The following is a 10,695-nucleotide window of genomic DNA, read 5'->3' as shown; positions in this document are numbered from 1 at the left end:
TGAACATTAGCCTACACAAACGGACTCGCTAACGACGTCAACAGTTTATTGTCGCCCAGGTTCTACCAAGAGTGAAAAAGTGGGCATTTCATAAAAATCGAATTCCCTACCGAAAGCCAGGAGTGAACTCACGTTATTCACGACGGAAAAAAAACTATCAAGACTACGTACTGAATTCCAAATTCCAAACCTTCAACATTCGTATCGACTAACCTGTATTTTGAACAGTCTACTTTTGCAGACTTGATTATCATGTAAAAACAACACTCAAAGAGACCAGTAATCGTCTTCAGATGGAATCTTTAATAGTGACCGAAAACAGATTCGGTCAATCGAAGAGTTATCTCCCTTTGCAATTTTACAAGTCTGTCGCCAGGGGTAGTCCATACCGAAGCATTTCTTTTAAATCATTCTTTTAAGGAGCGTGTTAATTTTCTCTCCCCTTGCCCCGAAGTCACCGCCGTCGTTGAAATGGTTGTATTTTCGCCTCCAGCCGCCGTTCGGCGTGTTCAGTTTGAATGGCCACAGGAAGTTGGTCACCTGTTTGAAGTTTTCTCCGCACGTGATGATCTCGTGAATCAAATCCTCCATACAGATAATCCCGTATTGCCCTGGAAAGGGGAGATCACTCAGTGGTAAAGCACTGGCAAACTACGAAAAGCTATATTGCATGATGGACCAAGATCGGTATGGCGCAATCTGGACAATGTCTAAGGGAAGATTTCTCATTATCCTCACTCATGTACATTTTTGTAGCCAAAAATAAAACTTGTTTGTTAATTACTGACGACAAAAATTTTAAATCTGTACATATTTGTGCAAAAGTTCAGACATATCAATGGAATATTTTGTCAATTTTCCGTTCCAGGTCACTTTTTGAAAATACAAAATACGTTTATAATTAATAGTAACCACCGTTTGCAGGATCTGTGATTTTGAGAAAAATGCCGTGTGAAGCAAACAATGACTAACCTAGATTTTTTTCAATGATGGCGTTGTCTGTGAGAGGGATTCGCCTTTTGTCCACTTTGCCGTAGCCTCGCTTGTAGATCAACTCCCGGATGCTCTTTAGTGTGGGCTCTCTGAGAATAAAACAAACAACAAAATTTAGAAAACTTATATCCAAACACTACATGTGCAGCCGTTTTCAAACTTGATCTAAGTTCAACAAAAATTTCGAATTGAGGATGATCACAACATTTTATCAAAATTGGACAATATTTGGGAAAGTTTTTGCCTTGAAATGAAAGCATGACAGATGAACAGATGGACTGACCCATATTTATATCCTGTTCTTTCCACAAACAATGACAATAAAACCACACACATCACACCAAAATTGCTCAACAATAGTATGGAAACAAAGGTCTTTTTGACAAGAAGAATCAAAGGATAAAACCTCATGATACAACTATGTTTTTTTTGGCGTTTTACGTCGTACTTAAGAATTTTTCACTTATAAGGCGGCGGCCAGCATTATGGTGGGTGGAAACCAGGCACAACCCGCGGGAAACCCACGACCATCCGCAGGTTGCTGACAGACTTCTACAGATTACATAAACTGAAGTACATACCACTTTACTGATTTGATTGGTGTTTTATGCCATACTCTTGAATATTTCACTTACAAGATGGTGGCCAGTGTTGTGGTGGGAGGAAACCAGGCGGGTTCCCAGGAAAACCCATGAGCATCTGCAGGTTGATGCCAGGCCTCATGCACAACCGCAGAGGCAATGGTGAGAGACTCCTGAGAGAACACTCCGCCATGGAGATTTAGGCCATGGAAATTTAGGCCATGGGGATTTAGGCCAAGGAGATTTAATACATGTACTTCCTGCCAAGGTACCGTCAAACCTCCTGATTTAATTTAGTTGTTGGAATTGTGTTTTACGCCGTATTGAAGAATACTCCACTTATACATTATGGTGGAAGGAAACCAGACAGAGCTCCGAACACTGTATACCACTGAGCCAGTAAGGGACCCTGGAGATTTAACTGCTACGTAAACCATACTGTCTTTCCCCCATGTGATGTAGGGCTGGGCTGGCCATTGCTCTTTGTTATCTTTTTTGAGGAACACTGTACACCACTAAGCCAGAAAGGGACCCTGAAGATTTAACTGCTACGTAAGCTGTACTGTCTTACCCCCATGTGATGTAGGGCTGGGCTATCCTCAACATGTGCAGAGTGGCCTTGTTCAGTTTGATGAACACTCCATTGTTAATTTGTCTCAAGCGAAACAATAAGGGACCATGAAGATTTAACTACTACGTACGCTGTACTGTCTTACCCCCATGTGATGTAGGGCTGGGCTATCCTCAACATGTGCAGAGTGGCCTTGTTCAGTTTGATGAACACTCCATCGTTAATTTGTCTCAAGCGGAACAGTAAGGGACCCTGAAGATTTAACTACTATGTATGCCATACTGTCTTACCCCCATGTGATGTAGGGCTGGGCTATCCTCAACATGTGCAGAGTGGCCTTGTTCAGTTTGATGAACACTCCATTGTTAATTTGTCTCAAGTGGAACAGTAAGGGACAATGAAGATTTAACTGCTACGTAAGCTGTACTGTCTTACCCCCATGTGATGTAGGGCTGGGCTATCCTCAACATGTGCAGAGTGGCCTTGTTCAGTTTGATGAACACTCCATTGTTAATTTGTCTCAAGTGGAACAGTAAGGGACCCTGAAGATTTAACTGCTACGTAAGCTGTACTGTCTTACCCCCATGTGATGTAGGGCTGGGCTATCCTCAACATGTGCAGAGTGGCCTTGTTCAGTTTGATGAACACTTCATTGTTAATTTGTCTCAAGCGGAACAGTAAGGAACCCTGAAGATTTAACCACTACGTATGCCGTACTGTCTTACCCCCATGTGATGTAGGGCTGGGCTATCCTCAACATGTGCAGAGTGGCCTTGTTCAGTTTGATGAACACTCCATTGTTAATTTGTCTCAAGCGGAACAGTAAGGGACAATGAAGATTTAACTACTATGTATGCTGTACTGTCTTACCCCCATGTGATGTAGGGCTGGGCTATCCTCAACATGTGCAGAGTGGCCTTGTTCAGTTTGATGAACACTTCATTGTTAATTTGTCTCAAGTGGAACAGTAAGGGACCATGAAGATTTAACTACTACGTATGCCGTACTGTCTTACCCCCATGTGATATAGGGCTGGGCTATCCTCAACATGTGCAGAGTGGCCTTGTTCAGTTTGATGAACACTTCATTGTTAATTTGTCTCAAGCGGAACAGTAAGGAACCCTGAAGATTTAACCACTACGTATGCCGTACTGTCTTACCCCCATGTGATATAGGGCTGGGCTATCCTCAACATGTGCAGAGTGGCCTTGTTCAGTTTGATGAACACTCCATTGTTAATTTGTCTCAAGTGGAACAGTAAGGGACCCTGAAGATTTAACTACTACGTAAGCCGTACTGTCTTACCCCCATGTGATGTAGGGCTGGGCTATCCTCAACATGTGCAGAGTGGCCTTGTTCAGTTTGATGAACACTCCATTGTTAATTTGTCTCAAGCGGAACAGCTGCATCACCTTTCGCGGCTTTGGATGAACACCATTTATACTGAAAATACAATCAGATTGGCAAGTGGTAAGTTAGTTTCTTCAAGTATTCAAATCTCACTTTATAATTACACATGTTGTCTGCAGCAAATTTGATTTATATATTGGATTGTTGTTTTACACTGTTTCAACAGCATTTTGGTGGGAGGAAAACGGGCAGAGCCCAGGGGAAACCCACAGCCATCCACACATTGCTGACAGACCTTCCCACGTACCGCCAGAGAGGATGCCAGCATGAGCTGGACTTGAACTCACAGCCAGCGCATTGGTGAGAGGCTCCTGGATCATTGTGCTGTGTTGGTATGCTAACCACCTCAGCCACAAAATCTTACAAGTATGCAAGTCTGAGCAAACCCGAGTGCCCCATCTAAACCACCCACCTTAGGCACATTAGTTAGTTAAGTTAGTTTGTTCAAGTATTCAAATCCCCCTTTATAATTACACACCTCTCACTCAATATTACACCCAAAATTTTCCACTCAACTGTTGTAGATGATAGCAAGCATTTTTTTTTTTTTTTTTTTTAAAACCACTCCGCCAGTCGTTCGGTTACTTACAGAATTGATGCGTACATCATCGACTGCACAAATACAGTAAGTTACCTTGAGTTTCACACATGAGTTACTGTCGTCTTTTGCATGATCTGAGTTGGCAGCAAAATGACAGAAGATGTTTAGTGAGTCTATATGTGCTTTTTGTTTCAACTTTCCTCTTAATTGCAAAAGAGTTCCTTTTCCCCGTGTTATTATATCAGGAACCTCCCATTATACACAGAAAACATACTTCAAGCAAGGTTTCCGAAAACTGCCATAATTTACTTTTACCCCTTATCGGCATTATTGGGAGACAGGATTTGTCAGAGTTGTTGGAGTTCGCACAACACTTACATTGGGTCACAGGTTGTACAGTATATCAAAATAAAGTGCATGACTTATGACAACCGGTATGCAAATTTGCCCACACGTGATTTACATGTCGTCAGTGACAGGTAAGGTTATTGTTTTGCCTTTTGTCCGCAAAAATCATGTGATTTCCACTGATGGATAGACAAGTGGAAATGAGCCCTGTGATCGTAATTTGCAGACTTGTACGTACGTGTAAACAAAACCAATCTGTAAATAAAGTAATTATGCTTACGAAATATGGGCAGAAGTTGACAATGTATTTCAAATTACCCCCAAGAAATGTGGCAAATGTGTCGCAGTTTGACATCTTCATCTGCCGGTAAGTTTGCAAATAGAGATTCAGAGAGCGCTAAATTCTCACACAGCTTTGTACATCAAGAGCTCTGCAGTTAAACACATATCTGACATGACACTCAACATTTGCAAAGGTACTGGGTAGTCACCCTTAATCTTCAGAGTCCCACCCTTAGCACTCTGTTTAACATCGATTCTTATACACAACACACTTTGTCTGGATTCAGTAATTTACGGTACTTCTTATGCACGCATCCACTCAACACTGGAATATCTCCCTAGTGATACTGTGCTCTCCATGTGTGCAAACTCTGAGCTCAAAGCCTGTAGTACTTTTTAAGATACCACCCCTAACATTTTGTTTAACATTGCTTTCTCTATTATTGCTCGTCAACGCCGACATACTACATACAGGCGAGCTAAAAATAACGAAGATGTGGGAAGAGGCACCTTTTTTAATTTCTCACTACAATCCTACTTTTGCACTTACCCTCGGATTCGGACCACAAAGGCAATTTTGGGTTCGGCTGGCACGTAGAAGTTGTCATGTTTTCTGGCCTGGCGAGCGAGCCTGATGGCATCCCTCTCCTTGACCCTATACTCCTTCACGTACTGCTCAGCGCGTTTGAAGATAACCTTCCTCTTTTCTCGAGCTTTCTGAAAACGGGAGAAAATTCAATGTACAAAAGTGAGATAAGTGGTTGAGCAAACAAGAAAACATTTTCTAACCATGGCTGAAAAAATATTGCATTTGTATTGTATGTAAATGTTCATTCTTTTCTTTTTTTACTAGTCCAAAAATCTTTTATGCACCTGTACACATTAGTCTCGTCACATGAACATCCTGCCCCTTTCAAATAAAGGTGTATTATTGTACTAGAAATGATTATTTTGAGCTGGAATTGTTGACACGTGTCATTTGAAGTGTAAACCTGAAATGCTTCTATGCTAATTTTCCTTTTTTACATCCATGAGTATCTCAGAACAATATATTTATTTATTTAATTGGTGTTTTACGCCGTACTCAAGAATATTTCACTTATACGACGGCGGCCAGCATTATGGTGGGTGGAAAACGGGCAGAGCCCGGGGGGAAACCCACGACCATCCACAGGTTGCTGAAAGATCTTTCCACATACGGCCGGAGAGGAAGCCAGCATAAGCTGGACTTGAACTCACAGCGACAGCATTGGTGAGAGACTCCCGGGTCATTACACTGCGCTAGTGCGCTAACCAACTGAGCCACGGAGGCCCCCGGAACAATATATGCTTGTATGGCTACAGATGTACATGACAAAGGTAAAACCATGTCATCTCTGTGAACATTTCTGGAACAAATTCCCACTTCCCATGGTGCAGGAGCCTAAATTTAGCCATAACAGACTCTACATGTGGAAGAAACCTACAAGCATGACACCACTGTAGTGTAGCGACATGAATATCAGAGTGAAGGTTACATAAAGCAGGACCAGATGAAACCGGAATATCAACTGTACTTTTATCATTAAGCTTACCCTTCTCTCCTGGAGGACAGCCTTGGCCCTCTTGGCCCTCAACTCCTCAAACTTCTTCCTCTTTTTCAAGAGGGTTTCCGGAACCTGCGGCACCTTTTGTCTGAAATCCCAATGATATCCAACATAAGGACCATGACTGACGTCAACCACATTTTGTCTGTAGCAAATCTGATCTACATAATGAATTGGTGTTTTACACCGTTCCAACAGCATTTGGTGGGAGGAAAACGGGCAGAGCCTGGGGGGAAACCCACAGCCATCCACACGTTGCTGGGCGACCTTCCCACGTAAGGCCAGAGAGGAAGCCAGCATGAGCTGGACTCACAGCGACTGCATTGGTGAGAGGCTCCTGGATCATTGTGCTGTGTTGGTATGCTAACCACCTCAGCCACAAAATCTTACAAGTATGCAAGTCTGAGCAAACCTGAGTGCCCCGTCTAAACCACCCACCTTTGGCACATTACTGTTGGGCAGTAGAACTCTAGCACTACTCCCAGAAAATTAAATAGAATGTTGTACGGCTCTACCAGAGTGTAAGCAAAGACAGAGCCACAGTACAGCTCAGGCAAAAAGTCAATTTACCGCTCGTATCGCTTTCTAAGATAATGAATAAAGCTTTGACGTGTGACAAACCCTCTACTGAGCTGTCACACACCTGGTGAGGCGAATAGGATTATTGTTAAAGGTGTAGTCCCCGTGTATTCAGCTATGAGAACATATAGCCGCGAAAGGCAGGAAGTTTATTTTTGCAATATGTAACCTACCTAAGCAAAACAAAATCAGCTCAACAACTTCATTAAGCAATTTATGGGAGTAAATATACGATCAAAATCATTGATTTGTATCAAATGTCGGAGTAATAATTTTGAAATCAGGCCTTGAAATATAAGGAGCGCGATCGCGCTCGCGCTCCTACGCGCACCTAAACTCATTTTGGGGAGCTCTATAAATCGCACGCCAGCCGCCGTGACAGGGGAGGTAACTTTAGGCAAACTCTTCTGTGTTGAAGGTGACAATCGTTGCCTCTGCAAGGCGAAAGGGAACGGCATGTGTACTGGTTAAGTGCACCGTACAGAACGTTCACGCTCTAGTCTTCAACAGGATGTCTTCCGTGAAGCTAAAAACCTTCCTTGCATGGCCAACAGGAAATGTGATAGGCTACAAAACGAGTAGCGAGGATGGACTGACGCAAGTGACTGAGGTGTGGTGCAAAACCTGCGCTGCTCACGAGGCGCAGTTGGTACCCAAGCTCCGTGGAAGAGCTGTCGCTGACTTCATGAAGTATACAACGGGAACCAGCTTTATTACAAAACACACCGTCATGCGGCACCTTGAATCTAAAGTGCATCATATGGGTGTCGAACTTGAAAAGTTGGCTGAGACTGCTTTAGGTCAGGCACTGAAGACTGGTCAGAAACGCCTCGGAGATGAAACTTTTGCTGTTTCAAAATTAAAATGCTGACTTATTGTCCATGTATTTGGTCGAGTTTACTTAAAATAAGAATTATAAAACTGCACCAAAATCAAAATCTAAAATTGCAGTCTGAGACCGGATTCCATACCATAATATTAAGTTACAGTAGAACTTGGATATATCAAACCTCATGGGGCCAGTGTTTTCCGTCTACACATGCTTTCAGCAGCTAATTACATCTTTATTGGGCAACAATGATGACTTCTCATATCTTTTGGAATTATATGCTGTTATTTTTTTTATTATTATTATTTTTTTTCACAGCATTCAATGACACTTCTGACAATGACACTTCTGACTTGTGCTGTCTTCTGGTATTGAATTTACCCTCATTAAGACACCTGTTATCCACCCATGACCATGCAGGCCCTCAGTAAAATAGTCCAGGTCAAAGCCATTTAACTTACCAAAACTATGGCAGCCATGTTTATATAGATTTTCAGTTTTTGTATATTTTATGAAATAGCTCTCCTAAAGTAATTTAGGAGGACTATTTCCAGGAGAGCTTTTCACACTCCTTGCTGAAATAAGGAGGACTGAAAATAGCACTCCTGGGATTTTCAAACGACGAGGCCTGTGAAATACAACCTCATAGCAGATATTTTATACCAAACTCCCTTCCCATACACCCCCTACAGGGGCGCTACAAACTCTAAAAGATTTCTAGGATTGCGCTAATCTCCTTGTATGGTGTGGACTTTTAGCATAAGCTGTACTGTATGTAAGGCTAGAGTGAAATGGACTATGATCTACCTTTGTTGCCACTGTGACTATGATAATCCGACATTTTGACATTTTGTGCCAGAGATAGAAGGCACTAAGCCTAAACCATGATTTCGTTTCTTTTTTCTTTCTCGGATAGTTTGCATGAATTGTGGAACACAAAACCGGACGACGCATGCATGTCGTTGTTGTTGCGGAGATCATTTTATCATGAAGTATGCCTTATATTCACAAATTTCGTTTGACACCCATTTGTGATGTCTGCCACGCATTTAATTCAAGCTCCACCGGCGCCTATAAATTACCCCACCACGAATGTCAATAAATAATTGTGATGTTGTCCTCAGTGTTGTTGTTGCACACGGCATAACGGCATTTAAAATTACTTCGATGTGGCTTCTACTCAATCAAACTCAGTTTAGATTTTATGAAGATGACTGACAAGAATGCTGTTTCTAATCTTCACCAACAACAGTCGGTAGAAATGTTCAGATAACAGACAATCACGCCATCACACCTGTGACAACGTGTATTTCGACTTCACTGGGAGCAAGACACACAAGTGACCTGTCTTTTAGGAGCTTATTAATAATTGTAAGTCCCAGTTATAGCTTAAAACCATGTTTAGGCGTTAAAAAGGCATATAACGATTAATAGTAATTTCAACTAATTTGATCGGTAACAGAGGGATGGAGATGTTTGTTGATATTTTACAAGATGTACAGCGGAACATACTTCTCGGGCATGATGCGACCGGAAAAAGAGAACGAGCATACGGGCAATTCAACCTCATTCCCATAACCCCACTCACGCATAGTAAGTTGCATCACTGTCTTTCCCTTTTATTCGCTGAAATTTGTACTTTACCGTACATGCTTCAAACTGATATATTGATATATTAATTGACTATTATTTGGAAAGGTTACAACTCACAGTTATACTCACATTTATTAAAAGTGCTGATATATAATGTACCGGAAGTCGTAAGAACAGCAGGAATCAATGAACGGGGTAGTCACAGTTATGAAAACTCAAATCCTCTGTAGTTATATATAGCAGCAATCAATTTGCTCATTTATAAATAAGTACTTTCGCGGAGAGACCCAATTTAATTTAAAAAGGATAATGATAATCACAATTAAATGTTGCCACATCGGATACGTGAAAGCGAATATTGCTGGGGCTAACAAATCAGATGTATGAGTCGTTATAGGGGCCTATATTAGTCCCAGGTGTCATCGAGTACATGAAACGTGCTAAAACACCTTAAGCCGATCATTCGATCATGTATAATGTGGATGCGCGCGGAACATTTGGATTCGGGATTATATAAAGTCTCTTTCCTGATACTGGCAGAGCGTACGACAATTAATTGTTCGCTAGCTCGGGAACATTTCCCCTTGCTCAACTACTAAAAAAATGTCCATATATCTGATTAGCTTAATTGTGTCTTTTTTTTCTTTTGAAACATTGCTACAGTTAGGAGTTGCTGAAACATGCTATGTACTGTTTATTTGTTTGACTGTGTTTCAGTGTATACACACATCGAGGGTATAAAACCCATATACTGTCGAATTCGATGTTGCATAACATATAAAGCAAATTATATTTTCTGATACCATAAGTCTGTTAACTAGTGCACCGGGGTGTACTTATTCACATGAATCATGATAACCAACGTGTTACACGTACATATTTGTGAAGATACGAGATTTTTGTAATTTGTGAAGCGAAAAATACATGTACTGGAGCTGGGGCGAAATTATAGCCGCACGTGTATGAGTGGTTCACCTGATTGACGATGTACTAACTTATACCTGCTCGGTACAATAGTACTGAAAAGTGTTAAATCAGGTCACGGTGCCAGCTTCACATGTGGAGTTAGTGCTAAATGTGACATTAAAATGCCCTTTTAAAAAAAAATTTTTTTTTTCTTTTTTACCGAAGTGTTTACCTGATTACATTTGCAGCAAAATTAAGCAATTTAATATAAATTGTAATAAGGCACGTGTTTTTGCAGTAAAATAGCCTGAAATCTCGAAACATGTAATGTCAATTTGTTACAGGGTGTTGGAACTATACCAAATGTGTTTCAGCGTTTTACTCTACAGTGTAGGTCAGAGGTCAAGGTGACACTTGTTGAACGCTTGGCGAGTGCGTGCGTCAAAAGAAGATTAGTTTGATAATTGATTGAAATC

At 41.4% G+C, this 10,695-nt stretch overlaps 1 protein-coding gene across 1 annotated transcript; it reads right to left on the bottom strand.

Annotated features, from left to right (window-relative positions):
• Nucleotides 1-283: 283 nt before the first annotated feature.
• On the bottom strand, nucleotides 284-9,245 carry LOC135463723 (large ribosomal subunit protein uL30-like). The gene is made up of 6 exons (XM_064741134.1): nucleotides 9,233-9,245; nucleotides 6,301-6,400; nucleotides 5,277-5,443; nucleotides 3,451-3,588; nucleotides 973-1,082; nucleotides 284-611 (listed from the first exon to the last, which is right to left on the bottom strand). Exons 1-6 carry the CDS (start codon nucleotides 9,241-9,243, stop codon nucleotides 403-405), a joined length of 735 nt encoding a protein of 244 aa, XP_064597204.1. The 5' UTR covers nucleotides 9,244-9,245; the 3' UTR covers nucleotides 284-402.
• Nucleotides 9,246-10,695: the final 1,450 nt, after the last annotated feature.

Source organism: Liolophura sinensis, chromosome 3, assembly GCF_032854445.1.
Source record: "Liolophura sinensis isolate JHLJ2023 chromosome 3, CUHK_Ljap_v2, whole genome shotgun sequence".
NCBI lineage: Eukaryota > Metazoa > Mollusca > Polyplacophora > Chitonida > Chitonidae > Liolophura > Liolophura sinensis.
This window is presented reverse-complemented; position numbering and strand designations above follow the sequence as displayed.